The 25,536-nt window shown below is 41.3% G+C and overlaps 2 protein-coding genes across 5 annotated transcripts; one reads left to right on the forward strand and one right to left on the reverse strand.

The window, feature by feature from the left end:
* Positions 1–4: 4 nt before the first annotated feature.
* On the reverse strand, positions 5–18,896 carry ppp1r9bb (protein phosphatase 1, regulatory subunit 9Bb). The gene is made up of 11 exons (XM_088438862.1): positions 18,786–18,896; positions 17,252–18,540; positions 7,723–7,855; positions 6,518–6,638; positions 6,261–6,365; positions 4,058–4,190; positions 2,696–2,848; positions 2,340–2,393; positions 2,030–2,259; positions 1,866–1,962; positions 5–966 (listed from the first exon to the last, which is right to left on the reverse strand). Exons 2-11 carry the CDS (start codon positions 18,428–18,430, stop codon positions 916–918), a joined length of 2,256 nt encoding a protein of 751 aa, XP_088294988.1. The 5' UTR covers positions 18,431–18,540; positions 18,786–18,896; the 3' UTR covers positions 5–915.
* Positions 14,727–24,488, forward strand: sgca (sarcoglycan, alpha). 4 transcript variants are annotated; one of them, XM_088438865.1, is made up of 12 exons: positions 14,727–14,837; positions 19,767–19,911; positions 19,990–20,109; positions 20,199–20,350; positions 21,024–21,090; positions 22,314–22,512; positions 22,590–22,758; positions 23,001–23,209; positions 23,306–23,332; positions 23,701–23,874; positions 23,944–23,970; positions 24,046–24,488. In XM_088438865.1, the coding sequence occupies exons 2-12, from the start codon at positions 19,875–19,877 to the stop codon at positions 24,050–24,052; spliced, it is 1,188 nt and encodes a 395-aa protein (XP_088294991.1). In that variant the 5' UTR covers positions 14,727–14,837; positions 19,767–19,874; the 3' UTR covers positions 24,053–24,488. The 4 variants fall into 4 exon arrangements, with proteins under 4 accessions (XP_088294991.1, XP_088294992.1, XP_088294993.1 ...); XM_088438866.1 differs by having other exon boundaries at positions 14,730–14,837; positions 19,763–19,911; XM_088438867.1 differs by lacking the exon at positions 14,727–14,837 and adding an exon at positions 18,760–19,078 and having other exon boundaries at positions 19,763–19,911.
* Positions 24,489–25,536: the final 1,048 nt, after the last annotated feature.

Raw genomic sequence — 25,536 nt, forward strand, 5'->3', positions numbered from 1 at the left:
CCACCACTGTTGACCATTTAATCCACAAAACACACAATGCAAAGCATGTGCACTGTACAAGCCTTATTATTATTATTATTATGATCATCATCATTGTTATTATTAGGAAAAATAATCAAATTCGTGCCTGTTTTTCTTCATTTTAGTCAGATATATTACTTTTTTTTTCCTTTCAACATAACACACCATTTTCGCTCATACTGTATGTCTGTTATAAATACGAAGTTAAAATAGAGGCTGAGCTCTACAAAGATGGTGGTGGCAGCGCGACACAGGCGTGTGGCGTTCAAATTCAGGCAGTGTATGAGGTGTTGTTTATTTTTTATACTTCTTTTCGTTGTGCTGCAGCTGCTGGTTCCAGACTATAAAATGTCCTCTGCTGGTACTGGCCGCTCCTGTTAGTAGTCATGAATGAACGGAGGCCTGGACTCATATTCATGAGTCACGTGTGTGTAAAAAAAAAAAAAAAATACACAGAACACTTTTAGGCAGCGGGGAGTTGCTAGGATTACAGTCAGTCCATTTTCGATCCCCTGGCAAAGCACCTCAGTTGTCAATCTCACATCAAATTTACAACAACTTTGTCTAATTTGCGTTTACATGATGTGTTAAATGTTATGACACATATTAAAAACTCTTGTTAAACCACACCTATACAGAAGTCACATCTGTACACGCTGGAAAAAAAAAAGTCACCAAACTAGAGAGGAAGGTTTGTTTTTGTTTGGCAATTGGAGAAAAAAAATGGAGAAAAAAAAATGAAAGTGACCACCTGACGTGTCATAAAAATACCATATTCAGGGGGTAAATACTCTCCAGGTTAGAAAGAAAAAAGGTTCAACGTGGAGAGTAAACGAGATACCCTGCAGCTCCTCGTTGTGCTCTCCTTCCTTTTTTCCATCCGTAAAAGGGTTCTTATAAAGGTTCCGATTTCAGCTCTTCCACGCGGCACTCCAGGTCAGCTACCTGTACCACAGCACAAAAACATAATATCAGTTAGTCATGTGCATGTCATAGCAATAGATGGTGCAATCCTTACCATATTTTTCACATTATAAAATACGCAGGATTATAGCGTGCACCTTCAATGAATGGGCTATTTTAAAGCTGTTTAAAATACAGGGTGTGCTGTATTATAAGACGCATAGAATAGAAGCTACAGATGGAGCTGCTCTAAGTTGAAGAAATATTGGAAGAATTATTTAGTAGAACATTTTCAGTGCAAACATGTTTTATAATTTAGATTCTTCAAGTAGTTTCTTTACTACTGTGGGTAATGCTTTATGACCTGGATTTTTTTTTTTTAAATAAAAACGTGTTATGGATGGTGCTTTGTGACCAGCACTGAACATTTTAAAATCAAAAATTTTTTATCATTATCAAAGTAGGCAACGTTTGCCCAGATAACACCTCTCCACATACGTATTATGTTTTCAGGCAGCTTTGATGTGGGTGATGTTTCATGATCTGAAATGATTTTCATCTTACTTTGTGTTTTTGCAAGAGTTAGAAGGTAGAATTTCTTGACCTCTTAACGTACTTAAGCTGTTCTCCAACTTTTGGGTGGTGCTGTAAGTTTGAATTTTGCCTTCCAAACCACCAGAGGGCGCCACAGGCTTTAAAAAATACTGTATAGCAAGCTTTAGTTTACCGATATCCCTTTTTTTTTAAAAGCACAAGTGAAATGTGTTATTTCTCTGAAAAGCACAAGTGAAATGTTTTACACTAAAACTTATTAAGGAACAAATTAAATCCCTGGTACTAAACAGGTCTAAAGATACAAAAAACCTTTTTGTCTAAAGAGAAAAAAAAGTCAGAATGCCTTGTGTAATTTTGACCACAGTGTTTCTGTGGACAAGCGTCACCTGTTCCTGCAGCTGACCCGACTCCTCCTTGAGAAGCGAAGCCTCGGCTCCTACTTGCGCACAGCGCTGAGTCTCCTTCTTCAGGTACTCGATTTCCCTGCGAAAGGACCGAGGACAAATTAGCGTTTGCAACGAAGGTAACGAGCGTCCCGCGCTGGTCTTACTTTTGCTGGTATTCTTTGATTAGACGCTTGGCCTTGCTGTACTTGCGCTCCAGCGCCTGGTACTGCGCCTGCGTCTCCTTCAGGTGCTCGTCCACCGCCTGACACAGGGTCTGCGCCTCCATCCAGTAGCCCTCCAGCTTCTCCATACGATCCTTGTTCTCCTGCAGGGTCTGCTCCAGCTGGGCCTTGTCCATGCGCCAGCGCTGCTTGTCCTGCTCGGCATGGTGCAGCTAGGGCAAAGAAATGATTTCTTTTGAAAACGGCAACTGCGGAAGGAACGGAGTTGTTCCCGTGGATAAATTTGACGTACCTTCCTCTTCAGCTGCTGGATCTCGGCCTGAGTCACAGCATGCTTGATTTGGAGCTGAATGGGAGGATATTAGGTAAGAAACTGCACATGTTTCTGTTTATTTCTATTGTGCAAGGTGGCAGTTTACTTTAATAACTGGCAGGTGGGATCACATTAACAAATTCACTGCCATTCCAATTCAAATGGATCTTTGACGTCTATAGGCGTCAATGGGAGTGAATGAGTTCGTTTTTACCTGTTTACGTGTATGTGATGGATCATACAGTGAGGTTTTCTTTTTTCTGGACTGCAAATTTTTTCTAGTGGCTGTGTTTATTTCTATTGTGCTGGCGGAGAAGGTGGTGGTGACCTTGTACCTCTTTGTATTTATGGGCCAGTTTCTCAGGGTCCGTCTCCAGCGGCGAAAGATCCTCGTTCTCCGCCAGGTCAAACACTTCGATGGCGCCCGTGTACTGCGGGCTGACGTCTTCGTCCTCGTCGTCCTCTTCGTCGGTACCGTACTCGCCGCCCTGCAGAGACGAAAAACGTGTGTTTAAGATTTTTTAAATAAAAAAAAATATTGATGAATGTATGTAGTACTCAAATTTAAAAAAAAGTAACATAGATCCTTCATATTAGTCCATTTTTGTGTAGATAATATCATCTTGGTATATTCTCAGTTAACTTTATGATGTGGATAACGCTTTATGGTGTGGAAAGACTTTCCGTAAACAACTGTGCATTTTAAAGAATTGAAAACTTAAATTTCATTGCCTCTGTATTTGAGAGCGTTTGATTTTGAATGTGTTTCCAAACAAACAAAAAGTCTTTTTTGACTTGTCTTTATTCTGTTTGAAATTTGGGGTTATTAAAATACAAAGCAACTGTATTCTATTTTATAGCTGGCAGATGCATAAAAACCTCTGCTATCAAGTGAAAGGGGATTTTATTGGGGCAGTTCTTATTCTTTTTTTTTAATAATAATGCGAAACCTGTAATTTCCTGGAGAAACTGCACAGCCGCGTAGTGATTGGAAATCATTGCTATGGGGTTAAAAGGAAAACAGGAAAAACAGGTGGAGTACAATAAACAGCCAATAGATGGTGCAAAATGGTCAAATTCATTCCACCTCATCCCTCCCAGTCTATCTTTCAGCCTTGATGCTTTTCAAGAACCACCCTCACTCGATGAATGGAGTCACTTCCTGTTATTGTCGCCATTGGAAAAGGTCGTTTCCGCGCACGTGCAGCATTAAAACAACCTATTAGGAGCTACAGTGCAAATCCAAAAAGCCATTTTGCATTCATCCTGTTGCCGTGGTGATGGCAAGCGAGGTTGTATGTCACACAGAGCGCCGTTTCTTACGTTTTGCTTGCCTTATTCGCCAAATTACCGCGCAGTGCAGTTTGACAACCACAATAATAAACTCAATATGTGTCGAGCTTGATGGCTACGGCTTTCATTTAGGTGTGAAGGCGAGCCTAACGTTTAAAAATACACACACAAAAGCATCTGCGCTCAAAGTGGAAGTAATTCCGGCTAAATATTGATGAGGCAACCCAGCTGAGAAGGCAGGCAGGATTCCGAGTCAGTGGGGGAAGGGGAGGGGGTGGGATGTCAGGAGGGGTGAGAAATATGGATTACTCAGCGTTTCCCCGGCAGAGCACAACCGCCCTGCCGCACATTCCACAATAACGAGCCATGCATTTTATCCCCCCCCCCCCCCCAAATGGACAGACCTCCTGCTCTTCCATGTACTGATTGTAGCGCTGTTCCAACATCTCACGCTGCCAGCGTTCCTGCTCCAGCGTCTGCTGGATGAGCTGCGCCACCTCGCTCTGCTCACCCGGCTTCTCGCGCCCGATGAAGAACCTGGACAATGTAAGCATTAATTAGTCGATAATAATTGTAATAGTTCAAATGGAAATGGATTTGAATTTGGCAAGGATCTATATATGGCCAGGATGACCTCTAAAATGGCTGCTTCAAAGCAAGATGGCGGACTTCTTTTATTTTCACCATGGCTTATTGATATATATATATATTTTTTTTTTTGGTCTATAGATGCTTCAGGGACTCAATTCTCAAACAATTCTTGTTGGGTGGGTGGGTGAGGACAATTTTGAGTTTCATCAAGAGATGATGCTGCCATGCTTCAACCATATGCAATAACAAAACTAAATTGTTTTCAGTAGCAGTATGGCAAAGTTCTAGGAAGTTTGTTTTTGAACGCTGGAGGGAAATAACAAATGTGACCCTAAATGGCAAGCTCAAAGCAAAATGACGCATTTCTGTTCAAACATGGCTTTTGAGACTTATTTGTTGGTCTAATCATTATAGACACGCCTACCGAATTTCCTGTTGCTAAATCAAACCAGCATTAGGAACTGAATCTTCAAACATTTCTTGTGGTTGACTTAATACAGTTTGAGGTTTTACGGTGAGTCCTCACTCAAAAGATGAAAAGTTAAACATTTTCACAACGTAGAGTCCCAATAAATCCCAATCCCATAAAACATCTAGAACAAATTTGACTTCGAAGAAGTCATTGATTGGAAATTGCCAGTGTTATTCTAAAATGGCCTCTGCAAAGCAAAATGGCAGACTTTTGCTGCATTTCAAGCAGGGCGTCTTGAGATTTTTTTTTTTGTTTTGATCTGAGCATGCTCGACACACCTACTGAACCTCCTTCCGCCAAGTCTAACTAACTTCAAAGGTTGAGTTTTCAAAAGATGTGCAGAGGAGACACTAGTTTTGGGCCGAAGGAACATACAGTAACAATGAAGTAGAAAATTACTCATCCTTTCCCCTTTCAGCTCAGTTCATTACAGTGACTACAAAGCAAACAAAAAGTCTTAATTAAAGAGCAGAAAAGACGACATGAATCGTGAAGCCTTTCAATTGCCGTGTAATTAAATGCGCACGTTTCCTGATGTCTTTCAGCCCTAGCGTGTTTTTCATGATAATCCATAATGTATGTGCTGTCTGTGACAGCCTCTGATCTTTCCAAGTCACACAATGGTCCCAATAGCAAGAACGGCTGCACTCCATTATGAATGACGCATCGGCACAAATGTGAGGCTCCGTGATGCATTGTAAGCCATAAGATGGAGTTCAAGTGTGAAAAATTACACATTGTAGCAAAGAAAGTCCATAAAAAGTGTTTTTTTTTTTTTTTTTAAGTGACACTAGCCAGATGAAACACTTTAGTGAGAACGACACAAGAAGCTCTTATGATAAAATGCTACTGTTAACATAACTTGTTAAACGCTACTTGCTCACTCAGAATATAAGTCATTTTTATATTATTCTTTACATGAAAAATCCAACACTGGCAGTTTGTTACAATTGTTTAACGTTCAATCCCAAAGATATCAATCTAAGGTACTGATTTGCTGGTTTTATTTACTGTAATTCCCCAAATATAAGACACACCTGTGTATGGAAAGCACCCTTAATTTCTTGAATTTTCTATGCTGCCGTGTATAGGATGCACCAACAGTTTGGCGACAATGCGAAAACTATAGCAAAACAGAATAAATCTCACCTTTGTAAATGCTTCATTCATATTTTCTTATCCGTAAGTTATATATTTGTTGCTCGTTAAGTGTGTTTCAGATTTTCCACTGTAAAGTTGAATGCACTCAAAGCAGTTCTTTTTCTTTTTCCTCACGACGCAACTCGAGTTCATTTTGGCATAAATATCCAAAGTTGCGCATAATCTGTGCTCCACTAAGTTAATGATTCTGTGTATATGCCAAAAGCCCATTATAAATTCATAAATGAGTCAAATGGAATACTTTTCCGTGTTCTCCAACCGGAACACTCACCTGCATACCTTGTCACATAATCATATAATTCTGTCTGCATCCCCTGACTAAATAAGAGTACCGTACTTATTTCAAAACATTCCTATTTTCAGCGTGCCATTTGTCATCTTACTTGACATTTCCCGAAGTGTTCCTCAGCACAGTGGCGGCAAAATTCTGGGTGACTCCCACCAAACTCGTCCCATCCACCTCCACGATCAGATCGTTCACCTGGATCCTGCAGGGAGCACCACCACAACCAGCGATGTCATCCCTTACAAGCACTTCCTGTAAGTCTTGTAATGTTTTTGTCTATATATTGCACACGGCATCACCATTCTAAAGTGCAGTTCATTTATATTTGATGAGTTGACAGTAGAACGCACGCACCTGCCGTCACGATGCGCCGCTCCCCCCTCGGTAACGGTTTTGACGAAGATGCCCAGCTTCTCCAGGCCCATGTCGGCCCCCGCGCCCATGCCGATAATGCTGATGCCCAGGCCATCCTCATCTGGAAGTCAAGACGAGCTTAATTTATTTGAAGGTATGCTGCTGCTTTTTTTTTTTTTTTTTTTGGGGGGGGGGGGGGGGGGGGGGGGGGGGGGGGACTGAAGACCTCTTTTTCAGAAATCTGTTCAGATTACTCACAAACTAATACTACTACATATAAATATTCATGATTATTAATATACTTGGTCGTAATTTGTAACCTTACAGAAATAGAATCCATATCAGATAAAAAGAGGCTCAATTTTGTGTCATTATTTTTGAGTAAAATGTTTTTATTGGGGGGGAACTCTAAAAAACTAACTGAAATAAGACAGATTTCTTTTTTAATGTGCATTTTATGGAGAGAAATAGAGCTGTAATACTGACGGAAGTAAATCACATTGTTAAGAAAAAAAGTACATTTTTTAACTGACTAAATACAAAACGCATGTAAAAGTGCGCTTTAAAAATTTGCAGCTCCCTCTAAACTCATGTAAATGTGTGTTTTATGCTTTTTTAAATGAAAAGCATCTCTAGCTGTGGAAAGTGGAAAGGCTCAGAATCCATTTCCAAAGAAAATAGGCTTTGTATTATGAGAAGAAAGGTATCTATGTTTCTTTTAGAATTTCTATGTAGTACAACATGTAATGGTGTATACGTTTAAAAATTTCTTTACAGTGTCCATGTTTTGAAAATAGTGTTTTAAAGATAATAATAGATGTAGGCTTTTTATTTTAAAGTATTAATAGTACAAGAAGTCCTATTTTCATTTTTTTTTCCACTCACTTTTTTTCTTAAAAAATATATTACTTTTTAACTCCAAAAATTATTTGACTCATGTCACTGTCACTTGCTGGTAAGAAAGAAGGAAAGATGAAGCAAAAGCTTTTAAGTCAAATGTAGCAAGCATGTACACACTTCTAAATATAGTCTCCCATAAATATATGCATCCAACTTTATGTCAAAGCCATGTTGGAGGTCAGGCTCTTTGAGAAAAAGCAGATTAACTTCTTTTTGCATTTGTTTTAGCTACATAAAGGGGTCACAAATTCAAGAATGACTCTTGACGCAGTCGTATACAACAAACATTGGCACTCATTGCTCACCTTTCTCCAGCTCCACGGGGAACAGATCCAGCCGCTCCACACGCTTTTCCAGCTCATATTCGGCGGATGCCGCCATCGGATCCACGTCTTCGTTGCGCCTGTCATAGTCCTCGTTGGGGTAGGTGGCAAACACCTGCGTGGCACACCATCACTTTAGAGTCTATAGATTCGATATATATGTATGTGGCAAATAAGGCAGTCGAAAGATTCAAATGATAATTGAAGTATGTGAAATTAAGGGATTAGTAGACAATGTGCACCATATAACAATGAATGTGCTAAACATGGGGATTTAAACATGGCAACATTCAAATTGCTGTGACTTTGTGCATTTGTGAGATATCTCTGTGTATTGTTTATCATTCAACAGGGGATTAAGAGTAGAACTGGAATATATGACTATATCTTCACGTTTTTATTTTCAGAAACATAAGCCTGTATATACATAGACAAATACAGTATTTACAGTGTATGTATTTATATGCATATACAAAATGACTTTAATTTCTGAAATAGGTGTTTTATCGCAAAGATTATGCAGATTTAATCTGGTATTGTATGGAAAAAGTAAACAAGTACTTTAAAAAAAAAAAGACAAATACAGCACACTCATTAAAAAAAAAAAAAAAAGGTTTAGGTGAGGTCTAAAGATTCTAAAACACCCAGAGGAGCGTATTTCGAAATGCCACATTAATTCGGCTTCTTTTCAAGTGTGGTCGTTTACATAAGCACCTCTCGCATGCTAATGGCGGCCTCCCGCAGCTGCACACGCACACACACACACACACACACACACACACACACACACACACGAGGTGATTACGCATGCAGCACCTCGCATGCTTGACTACTCACACCGACTCAAGCGCTCCTGATTGGCCGGGATTTCGTTTTTCCCCGACAAACATTTTCTTCTTCTCACTCCGGCGCCAATTTTCACACTTTTGTCTTCACTTTATTTGCACACCTCTCACTCTCTCATTTTAAAAGTGCGTCCGTCTGCCTTCCGCAGCTTTTCATCTTCTCCATAGCAACGCTACAAGCTCGTAAGATTTGACAGCAGCCCCCGCCCGTGCCCCCTCTCCTTTCAGAGATTTACAGTATGATTGTATTTGCATGCATCGCTGAACACTCAACAAGGCTCCGCTTCTTCGTTTAAATCGCCCTTAACCCCAAGAAAAGCCTCTAAGGGGGCTTGAGGACATTTGCATTTCTCAATACTTACCCTAAATTAACAGAGGATGTGTTTGGCATGAGTGATATGATGGAGATTGGAAAAATTATAATAATTCATAGTAATGATAAAATAATAATCCGGAAAAATTCAATTAAAATATGATAAATGAATCAAATAAGATGGAGCATATCTCTTGCGGTTGATTGAAAATGACATCACAGTTGTTCAGGGCTCAGGTAACAACCAATTACAACTGACCTGTTTTCTCAATTTGGTCATGTGAGCGTTACAAGATGACCCCTGAACAATTGTGATGTCATTATCACTCAACAGCAAGAAGCAAAATGGCCGCCTCTTGAGATGGATTTTACGACTTAATTTATCTTGCATAAAGGCATATTATTCAGAATGCCACTTTTAGACTAGTGACGGTGCCATAGAACATATTATTGTCGAGATTTTTTTTTTTACTGACTTTGCCTTTAAGATGATTAAAATAGCATTTGTTTACTCCCAATGCATTTCAATCGGTGTCAATTAGATCCAGATTTTCAATATTAATTGGTACCTATTTTTTGAAAAAAATGTTTGTTTGGATTGGCAGAATGCATTTTAATGAAGACATTAATTCATGTCATGTAACTATTGTTAATAAAAATCAAGATTTGCTTTGTTTTGAATAACAGGTCCGCAGAATGAGCTTCTCAAATTAAAAAAAAGAATTAAATTAAGGAAACAAAGCTAGCTTGATTTTTGTGCAGTGAATAATGACACCAGTGTTACTTATAATTCAAATGCGTCAAATGCTTTGAGTGCATTCATTGCAAAAAATTCAAATAGGTAGCAATTATCGTCCGTCCATTTGGCCAATTCTTTTTGGCAGATGATTGCAGAACCATGATTGGCCGATTAATCGCTTGGGCCCTTGTAATGAATTGAATCTACCTGTTTTGGTGAAAATCGAATACACCGCAGTGCATACATTGACGAATTCTGGATTCTAATATTATTTTATTATAATATTGGATCATAATTACTCATCATAACTTTCACAAGTTATCCAATAATATAATAATATACCGTAAATAACATCTCAAATACAGTCATTTGTATTATTATATCTCAATGCAATTAATATGTAACATTAATTTATAAATGGACTAAAAATCTTCATTCTAGAAAAAAATGAGGTCCAAGTCAGACCATAATGGATTGGAGCCTACCGACAGACAAGCACTGAGGTTTTTGATTCAGGCTACCTTTGTATTTAGCGGGATTAGAAGCATGTGGATTACATACACAGACACACACACACACACACTTACAAAATAATGGGCTTCTATAGATCCAATAACACTCGTTCAATCATTGACTTTGTGGCCGGAGGGTTCCTGATTTAAGATGTCACTAACGGGCCGATGGTGCCGGGAGATAGTGACATAACAACTGATTGACAGTGTCACACTTTCACCTCATCCTGCAGACATGTTGTTGTGTAGAAGACAAACAGCGGGATTAGAGGCAAACTGATGCTGCTGGTAAGGGGAAGGCGGGTGGGGGGGGGGTATGTGTGCCAAAGAAGGGCGCCATTCCAGTTGTGACAGATAGTAGGTCAGAGGAGCCAACAGATGGCCAGGAAACTCCCTCCTCCCTTCCACCACCCGCCCCCTTCCCTCCCTCCGTGGCATGGGATGTCCTACAAATGTAGATAGCCGCAGACGCTAACCTGCTAACGGCAGGCAAGTGACAACCGACGCCGCAATTACAAATACAAAGAGGTGTCAAAATTTGAAACGCAGCACCAGTCTAAGGTTTGGACGCACTCACTTGTGCTATGAATGGGAAGTTAGAGAATAGACCTTTTTGTTTAAATTGCAGTTTTACTGATGTAAAATTTAGTTTTTTCCCCCCAAAAATACAACCTAATCCTTACCCTTGTTGGACTTTTCCTTTTTTGCAGAAATTTGTGATACGAGCATTCATACTCTCGAACAAAACCTTTGTTAAACTTTTAAGTGGTTATGTCAGCACAAATGGTGAAGCAACACATGTAGACAAAAAAAAAAAAACAGCATATAGTCTTCATTGTCTACAAAAGTGGTACTCAAGCTTTTTTCAATGGCGTACCTTCTGTAATTTTTTTTTCATCCAAGTATATCATAATCTCCTGTTTCATTGATCATAATCTTACGAGAATAATATTGGAAAATGAATAATGTTTACTTTTTATATAATCATATAATATTAAGATTTTAAACATTGATTTACCACATCAACTATGTCCTCTGTTTTCACCTCTATTAACAATTATGCTAGTTTTGAAAAATACAGAGATCAGACTCCGAAACTCTCGTCAACAGCTAAGAACCAGCTCAATGCTTACGTGTCAACATCCATCATCCAGATTTTCTCCGATAATCGTATTGAATGTGCTTGTTAAACTGAGGTGTCACTTCCTCTACAACCCCGTCTGCCCACACTGGCAATTGATGCGCTGGTTTCCTTGTGAACTCACCAAACACATCTATATTTGGATCTAGCCAATGGGTGCTCGGTATCAGAAATAGAAGCAGTTTGCTCTCTGATCGCCCCCCTATTGTCAAGCTCCCGCAGGTGAATTTGCCGTTCCGCTTTTGCTGAAACTGAATGGGAGTATCAATTAGACCAGGGGTGTCAAACCCATTTTTGCTCCGGGGCCACAATCTATTCTCAAGTGCATTTTTATATCGGCTGTATTCTTATTTACAATAATTACAGTAACTGGATGAGCTAGAAGACGGACGTCAGTTGGCTGTTGGCAGCCAGTGCCTGTTGCAGCTAACAGCAGGTCATGTTAGCTGAAGTTGTTACGGCTTTATTTTCAATAAAAGAAGCGAACCGGCTGAACCACCGTATGAGTCCATCCTTGTTCACACATAGGAACATTACTAAAACCGAGAGGATCATGTAAAAGTTATGATGTCTCCAACTTCGAGCAAAAAGAGCTTGAGTAAATTCCTGTCAAAAAGTAAATGCAAAAAAAGATGAGAAATATTCAGCTTTGATCTAGTTTTTACATTGTCGCCAAACTGTTAGTGCGTCCTATACATGATAACAAAATTTTACCCTAAAATTAAGGGTGTGTCCTATATACAGGTGTGTCCTATATTTGGGTAATTATGTTTTACATATATATGGAGGTAGCTCAGAATCCCTCGTTTTGAGAAAAGCACATTTTGGCTAAAAGACGAGGTTGTATATGTAGAGATCCCAAAAGGATCATATCTGTTCAAAATCAAAATCTAATCTTGCACAAGAAAGCTAGATGCTAATGCTAACGTGAACGCTAGTTTAGTGTTCAACTGACTTTCTGTCAAGTGATCAGCAAGCTTTCACACAAGAGTGGCAACTGGTCACTTCTGCTTGCAAGTTGCACTTATCATCTGGGCATTGCTTGTAAGCATTTTTTTCTAGTTGTTATGGACAGCAGAGTTTGGTCCTATTTTTTTTTTATGCTGAAAAAAAAAAATCATCTTGGGACCCACATTAAACCTTGCAGGCGGGATCCAGCCCCTTCGCCGTACATTTGACACCGGTGAATTATACTGTTATTAAATGTCATTTGTCTTAATCACTTCACCCTCCAAGTTTGTTGAACGTTGTCGGCGAAACAATTGGGGATTAATCCGCGACCCAGATGTAGAACACACTGACACGCAGATAAAATAATGGTCAACTGCATGGCTGCATGGCACCCATGTTCATCTGTTTTGGCAGGCCGGTCGCTGGTCAGCATGCGCATGGCGGCTTAGCGATGACCTCGTGAGAGGGACGTTGCAGCAGAATAACAAGGTCAGCGACAGACAGAGGCCGCGGTCTCAATAGCGTGCGTCAGACAACGGCTAATGCGCCTTTTAGCCTCTTTTACGCACAGCTTACACGATAGCGATTTATCACATTTATTGATAGGAGTTTACTTCTCAGGGTTGTCAGATCACGCTGGTGAATATTTATCAGAAGACCAAATACCGAGGTTAATTACCGTATTACCGTATATAATTACTGAATGACCAATTAATTACACACACACACACGGCTTTGTCACAGGTCAAAGGACGTCACAAGTTTTTAAACATTAAATTCAATTAATTGATACTCTTGCATGACATCGTCCCTGACTCGCTTGGCATGCAAATTACAGCAATCTTGCAGGTTAAAAATAATTTAAGATAATTTCGACAATGTTTTTATCTGCACATGATACATTTAGGACCCAACCCACCCATTAATCGTCCAATTATGTCCCTTCAAGTATACACTGAAAATAATATATATATATATATATATATATATATATATATATATATATATATACCTACACACTGTATATACAAATCCATATACGTGTGTGTGTGCACGTGTATCTACCGCGGCAAAGTAGCACAATTTATACGCAGGCGTTCACATAACTAACGACTTCCCGCTATGAGATAATTAAATGGTGGAGTGCGGCTTTCCACTCTCCCCTCGCACACAGCCAGCCGCATCCTACCTCTGACACCGCTTTCACGGCTCAACTTCACAGGTTCGACAAACGGTGTGTCAGGCAACCAAAAATAACAGACGAAAGTTTGCGGCAAAATTTAGAGCACACGTTTTACGATTTGACGTTTCCCTTCTCTTCTTATCACCCTCCTTTCATCGTCGTCATTCTGAATAAACACACACTTTAAAGTTTCTATTGGTTAAGCAACAGTGAGCAGGTGGCATGTTTTCTAGTTTATTGTGTTAGTGTTGGTGGGTGCTCAGGCGGGAAGTGAGAGGTACCAGGCCGTTTGAGGTCGAGCTCTCAGACAGTATCACATAGTCTGTTAGAGATAATCAGCAAGGTCGCTCTGTTCCTCTCATTTGTGATGTGTAGGCGGAATGTGTGTGTTTGCGCGAGTGCCCACTCGTTCAGGTGACTGCCATCAGCCAACTTATGTAACAACCGACTACTGGGTTATTATTTTTTGACTTATTAGCGCGGTGGGCAACAAAACAAGCTCCTAGCTTTAATGTATTTGTGAGTCACAGGGAACACATTGTCACTGTCAATTGAAATTTGCGTTCCTCAGTTTAAAAAGAGCAGCGCTCCACACTGTTTTTCTTTCTTGCCACATTTTCAAGTGCATGCTTTTACAGACAGGTAATATTTTGCCGAGGAATGGTGATGGGGTCTTGTTCATTTACATATATATTTACATATATATATATATATATATATATATATATATATATATATATATATATATATATATATATATATATATATATATATATATATATATATACTGTATATATATAATGTGTGTGTGTGTGTGTGGGCGTGTGTGTGTGTGTGTGTGTGTGTCATACAGTAAGCAGCCAAAGCAAACGAGCAAAACGAGACCTTAGTGGCGGAGTTTCTATTTTTACAAACGGCAGCAACAGCAGACTGATGACAAAGAGAGAACGAGCAAAGAAATAAACACAGAGAGCAAATGCTAAGGTTAGACAGAACATACTATTTTTTGCCCCCCCCCACCCCTTTTTTTTTTTTATAGACACCAACTCATAGGCGACTAACTGCCATCACCGCAACAAGACCCAAATTGTGGCTGCCGACGACAGGAAGCGGCCGCTAAAAATGGCTACTTCCTGTTTGGCAAGCGACAAGAAATGTCTTTGCGACGCTACGCAGACGCGTGACATTTGAGCAGCATAGTAGCATTATAACGCCTCCCCCTTTCTCCCCCTCCTGCTTGACCCCGACACTCCTATGACATACACGCATCCCCGTACACACTACATCAATTTCCATAACAAAGCAGTCGGTGGGGTTGCATTGTGACAAAGGAGGAGGGGCTCCCTCATCAAAAGACATTCCGGGGTCATATCTGAGCGTGAAAGCAAGGTTGACCTGTCAATCATGTATCATGTAAGTGGCATACTTTCTACATTATTAAGTACACAATGGTTACTCTATTAACTCATTCACTGCCAGCGCGGTAAAAAATGTATCTTTGACGTCTATAGCCGTCACTGGCAATGGATGAGATTAATGCTTTTCCACAAAATAGCAGTTTAAATCATAGCCGTATTACTCATTTACTCCACGGGATGTATTTTGATTGTTTGCATTTTGCTATACAATGTATAATGAAGGGTAGAATAATTAACTCATTCACTGTCAGCCTTGTAAAAATGGATCTTTGACGTCTATAGTTGTCATTGGCAGTGAATAAGTTAATGCAAGTAGACAGTTGAAGCGAGTGGATCATTTATTTCATTCTATATATATGAGCAGACATAGTAAATTGTCCTTAAGTGTGATTGGCTGCGTGAATGGTTGTTTGTCTTTGTGTGCCCTGCAATTGGCTGGCAACCAGTTCAGGGTGTCCCCTATCTACTGCGCAAAGTCAGCTGGGATAGACACTAGCAAGCCTGTGACCCTTGTGAGGATAAGCAGCTTTAGAAAATGGATGGATGGACATATTAACTCTTAGACACCAATGAAATTAGCCTAGTTAGCAATTGTCAATAGCATTCATGGTCAACAAACACTAAATACCATTTATTTCACACATACTTAATGTTATTTGTTCATTACATACATAATATTGTCCTTAAAGTGACATACAAATGATGCTTCAACAATATTTCATGAGTAAAACTAAGAGTGGAGCGGCCAGTTAGCTAATTTGAGGTCAACATCTTCCTGTTCTTCTTCTTGACGAGGAGACTGGGCACGTTTAATGCTTGACTGCCCCCTAATGGTTCAAAATCGAACAACTTAAACCGAGACATTATAGATTGTTTGTAGCAACAGGTTAAAATTTACTTCAAGGCTTTTCAGGAAGTTCTTTCCTTTATTTGAGCTAATATTGTCTTCATTGAAAGCTAACTGCTAAAATCAGTAAGTGATTTCAAGAACACAAATAGCATCAGTGGGAAATATGTTGGGGGGGGTTCAATGCTTTGGGTTACAATACGCCCACAGCTCCACAGTTCAAACCTTCCTTCTTTCATCTTCTTGGTCTGGATGGCTGCACCAGCACCACTCGCACTGCGGCCCTCAGATTGCTTCTCTTTTCCATCTGACTGAAGACGATCCCCGCAGCACTTTAACCCCCGCCCCCACCATTCCACGCCTCCCTCCGTTTCATTAGAAGTAGTATCACTAGCGGAATGTGGAAGCATCAGCTGGTGCGAAAATCAAACATGTCAGCAGCGCAAGTTGATGATGAAAAATGCTGACAGATAACCATGACGGTCAAGGAGGAACATCCATTCGTGCGTTTTCTATAGTGCTTATCTTCATTAGGGTCACTGGTTAGCTGGAGTCTATCCAAGCTGAGTTTTGGGGGAAAGGCAGGGGACACTTTGATCTGGTCACCAGTCTTTTGAGTCAAAAATAACCCGATCTGGGCCAAAAAAGGATCTAATCAAAGATTTGGGTCATTTTACCGAACTTTCTAGATGTGTGTTGTTTTTTTAACAAGTTGTCTTGTACAAAATTACAAATTCTTCTAACTGATTTTTGCAGAACAATCCAGAAAGTTTGGTCAAATTACCCATATATTATTATTTCTAAACAAAACAGTTAAAAAAAAAGCAACACTTGTTCAAAAAAGGACTAGGTGTGAATTTGACTCAACTTTCTTGGTTATTAATTTCTCAGAAAAAGTTGAGTGAATTATTCACTAAAATTAACTTAGTGGGTTATTCATTTCTCACAAAAAGTTGTGTATAGCCCATAAAAAAGCTAAACTATTGGGCTGGTTTATACAGAAAAACCAAACATTTGGGTTGTTTTGTGGGTTATTCTTCTTGAATGAATTACCCCAAGAGTTGGGTCAAATTAACCCAAGTGAGTCAATCTTTTTTTGATCCATATTTGTGTCGTTTTTGAAATACCCATGAAATACCCTTATTAGGTGGTTAATTTAGAAACAAAAAACGAAAGGTGGGTTCCATATGGGTTATTCATTTGATCTGATTGTCTTAAATGACTAACCCAAACTGTACAAAACTGGTATTCTTTTGGATTATATTTGGCTCATTTTGTAGAAAACAAAACAAGCAAAACAAAACAAGTATGTAGGTTTGTGTTGTACAAAAGGTGCCAAAAAATCTTTGTGTATGTGTGTGCATTAGTTTTTTTTTTTTTTTTTTACTTTGTTTTGTCCGAAATGAATTACCCCCAAAATTGGTCAAAATAACCCAGGTCATTTGACCCACAATTGGGTTATTTTTTACCCAACTGTATAGTGTAACGTGCATGGATTTTGACCATATTACCCCAAAACTGTGATGCTAACACTGCTGCAACAAAAACAGTCAATGACTTACCCTGATGGGCTCGGTACTGAAGCGAATTTTCCTTGACGGGGGCGGGTCCTCCTCAACGGGGAGCCCGGCGATCTCCACGCAGCTGGACTCGGCCTCGTAGCGGTCATCTTCGTCCTCATCTTCCTCGTCTTGGCTTACGCCGTCGTCTCCCAGCGTCCGGCCGTCCTCGCCCGCCGCCTCCGGCCCCGTCGAAGCGGCATCTCCGTTCTCGAAGCGTGCCGCCGAGCCCGCCTCTTCAAGTTGCTCGGCCTTGGCCTCCACGCCGGCATCGGACACGGTTTTTGCTCTCTGTTGCTCCGTCTCCGCCTTCTGACCCCCGTTCACGCTCTCAGTCGGGCTTGCCCCCCTACGGAGACTCCTGACGGGCGTCCCCTCTTGGTCCCGCTGACCGGCAAGGTCATCCCCCTGGTTTCCGGCTGCCAGGGCGCTGGCCCTCTTTGTGATTATTTTTGAGTTCAACACCCCCACCTTGGCGCTGACCCCCCTAGAGGGGAGCGGCGGCGTGGACGAGAGACGGTTCAGGTTGTTCCGGAGTTCCGCCGCCCGTTCGAAGACGGCGCTGAGCTGGCTGACGGTGGGGGACACGGCCTCGCTGGCGTCCAGGCTGTCCAGGGACTCGGTGCTGCCGTTGAAGCGGGCCATCATGTCCAGCCTGCCCTCCTGGAGACCTGGGGTTTTGTCTGCTTTGAGCAAAACCCTGGTGGTGGCCAGCTTCTCCTGTTGCTGCTGTTGTTGCTGCTCAAAGATGCGGCGGGTCTCCTGCAGCTTGGAGTAGCTAGGCGATGAAGCCCGCTGATGACCGTTCTCGGACTTGGTGTCGAACTTGCTGACACGTTCGGACACAGTAGAGCCGAGCTTGAGCAGCGCGCTGTGGTCCACGTTCTCGTTCAGGCTGCCGGCCCTGGGGAGGGAGAGGCGCACGGCTTTGTCGCTCCCCTTGGCGCCTTCCTCGCCCTCGGCGTCGGCCGCGGTGGTCTGCAGCTGCTGGAACATGTTCTTAATGCGATGCACGTTGGAGCCGTACCTGCGACCCCGAGGCCCGTCCTGGACATCGCCGTTGGCGGCGTTGTCGGGGACGGGTTTGAGGGCCTGCATCCCCGCCTCGTAGGCGCTTCTGTGCGGGGATGGGCTCCTGAGCGTGGAGCCGGCGCTCTTGGAGGTGGGTTCCGTCTTCATCATGGTGGCTCGCTCAGGCGTCGCGACGGATGCTCTGCGACAGCATGTCGTCCCTCCTTCACCCCCGCTGGCAAAGCTGTGTTATCCACCGGCGGCCGGCCGATGCGCTCAGGCTAGCGGGGCAGGTGGATGGAGACAAAAACAACAGATCGCGATAAAGGCCTGCATGCACCGCGCTGCAGATCTCATGCACTGCTATGGAGAAAGTGGGCACGATGCATCTGTCATTAGCTTGTGCGAAATTGCATCGGTGGATACTTGCTAGATGGTCGCGATCGTTCAAATGACATTTGAACGCAGAAAGTAGAGCAGCGGCGAGACGCTGCGGCTTTAGAGCGGCTGGCGACAGATTGCTTACGTTTTAATCCCTTTTTAAAGGCAGCATCATTTTGATCTCTTGCGGCGAGCAGCAGATTTTTGCCTGGTCCTCCTCCGCGAGCCGACAGCCGCTGCTGCAAGGAGGAGAGGGATGCCGCTGGGTCCTAGCGCCCGCCGACGAACCTCGCATCTAGTCCAACCTCTTCCTCTTTTTTAACGACAATAACCTTAAAACATCTCGCTTGTGCTGTTAGTTAAACTCGTACTCGACACCGAGTAACAAGTTCAAGGCGTTATGGAAAAACTTCAACGTTTATTATGGACTACTCCAATGTAATATTTCATCAAATTAATTTTTGTTTTGCTATTTATGAGCACAATCCACCCATGTTTACGCACGCATTGTGCATATTTCATTTGTTTTACGTCAATGCAATATGGATTGATATAAATACAGTAATGCAATCCGGCTCGCGATTTGCGTGGTTTGAATCTACAGTACAGTATGGGATAATGATGCCCTCTAGAGGCGGATTGCACTTTCTGATCATGTGATGCTTGACGTCTTTATTATGTAAAAATTGTCGTCAACCAATTCATCGTATTGCACTTGTGGATGGATGGATGGATGGATGGATGGATAGATAGATAGATAGATAGATAGATAGATAGATAGATAGATAGATAGATAGATAGATAGATAGATAGATAGATAGATAGATAGATAGATAGATAGATAGATAGATAGTGACGCCAATTAGCATCCCTCCAGAAACTAGTCATTTTTATAGCAAATTAGCATCCCTCCAGAAACTAGTTGCCATTTTTATATTTGTTCTCAGTGGGACATAACCTCTTGCATTCCAAAGCCCAAGTCCAAACAAATATGCAAATGTCAGCCCATAATTGAATCTATGTTACTGTATTGTCTTTGACTCCAAAATGCATGTTATTGTAACCAAAAATATTCAATGTATTAGTGTGTCTTAACTATTTTTTTTTATATATTATCACCAGACAGAAATGTGCCGCCTGTCTGGATGTCATCGGGAGGTGGGAGTGACCAAAATAGCCCTGGCCAGTCTTTCCTACTGTGCACTTGCAGCTGTCTATCACAGGTCAAAACAAGATGGCAGGCTATGGGAGCTGGTTTCTCCTTCTAACAGGCAAGTATTTATCTTTCTTAAAACATGTACAACCTATCACTTTGCTCGCTCATGTCAGTTATTTTTTTCATCCTACAGCAATTGTGGGTGCAGCTCATGCAGAGATCAAATACAACATCCCAGCAGGAAAGTTTTTCTCCTATGAGTTGATGAGGGAGACATTCCAGAGTGATTTTGAGCCACTGTCTCAGCTATACTGTAAGAGCCTACACTTTTTTTTAAATAAATATTTTTAATATTTTTGTTCTGGCGAGTGTAGAAAAGTTTTTTCTTGTTGTCATGTCCAGTGGGCCGCCTATACGATGACCCGATGGTGTTCAAGTGCAACATGCAGTATTTCCCGGATCTCCCCGAGTGGCTACGCTTCACCCAAAGGCATCCCTACGACAACGGATTTTTGTACGGGACCCCGATATCTCCTGGGAAGAGTGTCATTGAGGTACAGTTTTTATTAGGAATTTTGAGGTGGAAGATGGTTTAACTGAAAAATGGCACTTTTTTCTCCCTTTAAAATAAAAACACTTTACTAAACTGGTGGAAAAGATTTTGGAAAAATTCAAACACAAAATTGAAACACTAAACATGGATATTCAGGCAACACGGTTTGTTATCTTTGTTCAAATTTATAAGGTTAAACTGGTGCGTTTGCAGTAATTAGGAAAACACATTATCAAGAGGGTCTAGTGCACAGAGGTAACTAAAAAAATGCCAAAGAAAGTTCAAAATGGTGGGAATACAAAAACAAGGCATGTTTTATGTTTGTAGGAAAATAGATGTCATTGGGGTGTGTTTATGAACTCACCTCCCTCTTAAAAATACAAAAAAAAAAGCTCAGGAAGAACCAAATAGATGAAAATATGTATTAGTTTTAAACAAAACGGGACATTTTTCCACAAAGCATGCATATTAAGGCTGCTCGGTTATTTTCTGGGTGGTGCTTAAATGTCTTGTTTGCTTTTGTTGAAAACAAGACAGACATTTTGACATATTAAAAACGTTTAGGGGTGATGCTAAATGCCTTATTTGGGGTGAATGTGAATGTGTTTGGTGAAAATGGCGGAAAAAATATTCTGACTCAGAATAAGTTGGGATTTTTTTTTTTTTCCTGACAGATTTATGCCGTCAACAAGCGAAGCTATGAGACCACCAGGCAGATTCTTGTCCTCAATGTGATTGCAGGTACAAAAAAGATGGAAGTGATTTAAAGTGGTACCTTTGCGAGATTAATTAGCAGAGGTGGGCAGTCCGTTTGTTGCTGATGGACTTTGCAATATTTTCCCGACAAAACACATTTTAAAAACAACAGGAATAACTATCTGAGTTCTATTAGCAGCTACTATTAAGAGACAAAGTGTCTTTCATGTACCGCATCAAGCAAGCTTTTTTTCTCATTGAAGCTAGCCGGCCTGGCTGTGATGTCAACGTTTGCACTGTGTTTCAGAGTCATGGTTTAATTAACTGAAATGCATACGATACACAATTTTGCGTAATGTATTCATTGTTTATGCAGAACGTCAAAAGCAATGTTTAAAATTAAGTGTTAAGAAGTGTTTCTGTTTTTTTTCTGATGAAATAAGATTTGAATGACTAAATCGCTTGCACATAGTCGAGCAAAGCATTATGGAATACTTGGTAGATGACGGAATTCAAGTAACCAATATGAACATGGAAAGTTATAGTCTCACTCTGACTGACACTTAGCCAGGAAATGCAAGATAGAAGTTTTTAAATGTTCCCAAAAAGGCATTACCGAGTAAATTAAGCTCAGCAAAACCTCGCGTTTTACTAGTTGTCGTGTATTTGACAGATGACATGTGGTCAAATGTGGTTTTTGTTTTATGTAACTGTCTCTGTAAGTGGTTTTTCCAAACTATGATTCCAGAGGTTGAAAGCAAGCTGAAACATAATGATGCTTCCTCGTGGATGTGATTGTTAATTAGAATTTAGGATGAGTGATGTACATTACATCAATGTACATCTTGCACTTTGTTTCATGAATACTAGGCGTTGTGTTGTGGATTTAGTGTGTTCGGTCATAATTTTGCCTTTTTATTACAACTATTGAGTGATTTAAAGGAGGACTTTGGGTTTAGCTTTGACTTATTGGAGAATGACTGAAGTTTAGTTTTGGCACCTGGTTGTTTTTTTTTATTTTTTAAGAGAGAGAGAGAAAGGGGATGATTACAGTTTAGATAAACGTCCCAAAACAACGGCCTGATGATGACAATAGGGTCTTTGCGTACTGACGGGACTGTAAATGAAAGACCGGTTAAAAAAAAAAAAAAGAAAGAAAGAAAAAAATGTCTACCTCTGTTATTTAGTTCTACGATCAAGCTTGTTTCAGTTTCCTCAAATTGACAGTTCTATTTTTCCTCATTCTAACCCTGCCTGTCACCACTTAGCCAAGAGCCCACCTTATCAGGCCGAGTTCTTCATCAAGCTACGGGAGATCGAGAAAGTGCTGCCCCCTGCTGTCCAGGATGAGATCAAGCAGGACCTGCAGAAGCTGTGGGACACAGAAGCCTTGGACATTGTCAACATCTCCAACGCCCTGGACCGTGGCGGCCGTGTGCCCCTCCCACTGGCGGGACACTTTGAAGGGTAAAGCCGCATTAAATTTGTCTAACGCTTTTCCTGGCGCTGGCGGGTCGATCTGTTTTTCCCCGTCCTTGTGCCAGGGTGTACGTGAAGGTGGGATCGGAGCAGAACTTTTCCGCCTGCCTCCTGAGGGCGCAGACGCCGGAGCATCAGCGACAGTGCGCAGCGGGCACTAAGGTCAAAATCCCAGGGGGGTGCAACTTTTGCAGCATCCCCAGCAACTGTATTAGCTGGTGCAGCACCGAACTGGTGAGTTTCATTTTTTTGTCATTGTCAACCTCTGCAGGCGGGTTCAACCGAGGTCCCTGAGTGGTCAAATGCTAGCATGTTATCATTTAATAAACTCATATTATCCTAGCATGTTAGCATTACATAAATTCAAATTAATTTGCTCTTAGTTTGACAATTAAACTGTTCACTGTCTTAATACATGATTAATACTGGAAATGTGCCCTCCTTTTATGGCTTCACTGACAACGCCTCTTTTTCAGTTTGATCTTTCCCAGGTGGAACCAAGCGCACCGCCACCCACCATGGGCTCCGGCGTGCTGGAGGCCGGCGAGCACTTTGAGCCGCCCGATTCCCCCGAGGATCGAAACTTTCTGCCGGACTACATCGTGACTGTCATCGTGCCGCTGGTGATTGCCATCGTCCTGTTACTGCTGCTCTCCTACATCATGTGTGGACGTCGCGAAGGCGTGTATGTTTCCAACTGTTGCAACACCTGAACGATTTTTTTCTGACAAATAGACTACAATAAGTGTTATTTATTGTTTTTTTTGTTTTTTTTTTACAGTGACAAGAGGAACGCAAAGACAAACCAGTAAGTAGAAAGTATTTTGTTTGTGGGTTTGCACCCGAGCAAAACACTGGGGGCAGGGTCACTGCCAGAAAAATATACAAGTAAAAATATACAAGTTAGCTCATTTAACATTTGTGCGGTATTTTGTCCTTCAGTATAAGACAAGTTGATTGACTCAGCTTGTGTTCTTTGTCGCTAGTCTCTCTTATTGATAACTCTGAAAATGGCTTAAGTTGATTGACTCAGCTTGTGTTCTTTGTCGCTAGTCTCTCTTATTGATAACTCTCAAAATGGCTCAAGTTGATTGACTCAGCATGTGTTCTTTGTCGCTAGTCTCTCTTAATGATAACTCTGAAAGTGGCCATCATAACTTTCCTACTGGGGAACAGGATCCAGCTGTACCACCATCACACCATTCTGGACAACACTGACGAGCTGAGGAACATGGCGGACAACCGAGGCGTCCCTCCGCCTCTCTCCACACTGCCCATGTTCGACAGCCGCGCAGGGGCCCAGGCCACGCCCCCTGACAGTCCCCGCATGCCCCTCATCATGGCACAGATGTAAGAAGCTTTTTCTAAACATCTTTTCGTTCAAGCAAATTTCCCATCTGATTTGTTGTCTCGTCGTAGTGACCCCAATGTGGACACGTTGCCAAGGTGAGACTCCACTCTTAGATGTTTGCACGCTGCTCGATGAGTTCAAGTCATAAAATGTTGCATTTTCCTCTGCAGGAAATAAGACAGAACTGCAATCCAGGAAGACAGCGTGTGTTGTGTGCGCTTTGCCTTTGTGAGTGCTTTTCTTCCTCTAAAAGTCACGGTGTCAGTCCATGCATTTGTTTTGCATTTGAACATGCAACCTGGGGTTTGCATGTTCTCCCTATGATTGTGAGGGTTTACTCCGGCCTTTTAGGTTGCCCCCTCGTGGCCATAATGGGTAGGTATAGAAGCTTGATTGATGGAAATAAATTAATATGCTCCAAACTTTAGGTCACTATCTACCCTGAATAATTATTATGCTTATAGTCCACTGGGGGGCGCCAGAGTAGCTTCTCATTTCTGTCAAGTCCAAATCTTTTTTCTGTCTTTCCTTTTTTTTTTTATTTACTGCTGGGGGTTTTATTGAGATTTTTGGAGATGAACGTTTAAGAAATAAACTGCTCTGTGTGTTCTAATTTTAGCGATTGCATTTTTAATGACCTAAATATTATGATTCTGTGGGATGAGAGCATTCGGGTGCTTGTTGTTAGAATGACTGCGTCACGATCTTGGCTCCAGTTCTTCCCCTGGCTTCCTTCTACATTCCATTGTTATCTTTCTTAAAATGTCCATTTGTGTTCGTGATTGTTCGTCACGCATGCTCACAATTGTCTGGCCACCAGTTCAGGGTCTAGCAAAACTCTAACCCAAAGCCGGTTGAAGAGTATAGAAAACGGATAAATGGAAATCAAATAGAGTCGGCTTTGTTTTCACTGCTGCTCGTGGGAAACACAAATGCAACTGCTGTGGACTATCTGGGAACACTAATCGACATTATGACGTAAAAAGATAGAAGCCATTTTGGGTTTCACAACAGTTGCAAGACAGGACAGTGAAACGTCGCCCACTGAGTAGAACCACTTCACATGCTTTATTTCAGCACCCAGCAAAAATAATTAAAAACATCTTGATTTATTATACATGTACAACAAAAGTACACAATCTCTCCTTTTCAACCATGAAAGTGGGTCTGCTTCCGGGTCGTTGGGGTTTTTTTTTTCTTCTTGAGACAACAACAAACAACATAAACAACAGGGCAGGAGATTTTTTGCTAGTTTTTGTTTTTAGTGAAGATGAGTCAGAAGAAGAACAACGGGCAAGAGATGTAAATTGAAATGGTCACTTTTGTTTTTATCTACAATGACATGCGTTTACAAAAAGCAATTGCACGGCAAAGGCAACAAGACGAGTCAATTAAGTAGCACCAAAGAGATTCTACTACATACTAGTGGTCAAAATTACAGTATGACAGCGAACATCTCACCATCACAACAAGAGGATCTCATTGAGTTGGTTCTATAGCACCTTGACGTGTTCGTATGCTCCCTAATAGGCTTGTTGTGTAAAATATGACCCTTTTCCTTTAAGAAAATAAAATGGCGGTGACTTCTTGTTATGAGGTAGCCATCAAAGCAATGAAGGTGCACTTTTTAGTTTCGGTTTTTTTTGTATTCCGATGGGACA

Source organism: Hippichthys cyanospilos, chromosome 17 (genome assembly GCF_059441005.1).
Source record: "Hippichthys cyanospilos isolate Australia breed blue-spotted pipefish chromosome 17, RoL_Hcya_1.0, whole genome shotgun sequence".
Lineage (NCBI taxonomy): Eukaryota > Metazoa > Chordata > Actinopteri > Syngnathiformes > Syngnathidae > Hippichthys > Hippichthys cyanospilos.

Coding starts and splice junctions, on each gene's coding strand:
- ppp1r9bb (XM_088438862.1), bottom strand. CDS start 18,430: ATGATGAAGACGGAACCCACCTCCAAGAGCGCCGGCTCCACGCTCAGG. Junction 6,639..7,722: donor CCCCGTGGAGCTGGAGAAAG/GTGAGCAATGAG, acceptor CTTGACTTCCAG/ATGAGGATGGCCTGGGCATC. Junction 2,394..2,695: donor TGGCCCATAAATACAAAGAG/GTACAAGGTCAC, acceptor CCTCCCATTCAG/CTCCAAATCAAGCATGCTGT.
- sgca (XM_088438865.1), top strand. CDS start 19,875: ATGGCAGGCTATGGGAGCTGGTTTCTCCTTCTAACAG. Junction 20,110..20,198: donor GCCACTGTCTCAGCTATACT/GTAAGAGCCTAC, acceptor TGTCATGTCCAG/TGGGCCGCCTATACGATGAC. Junction 23,333..23,700: donor AGGAACGCAAAGACAAACCA/GTAAGTAGAAAG, acceptor ACTGGGGAACAG/GATCCAGCTGTACCACCATC.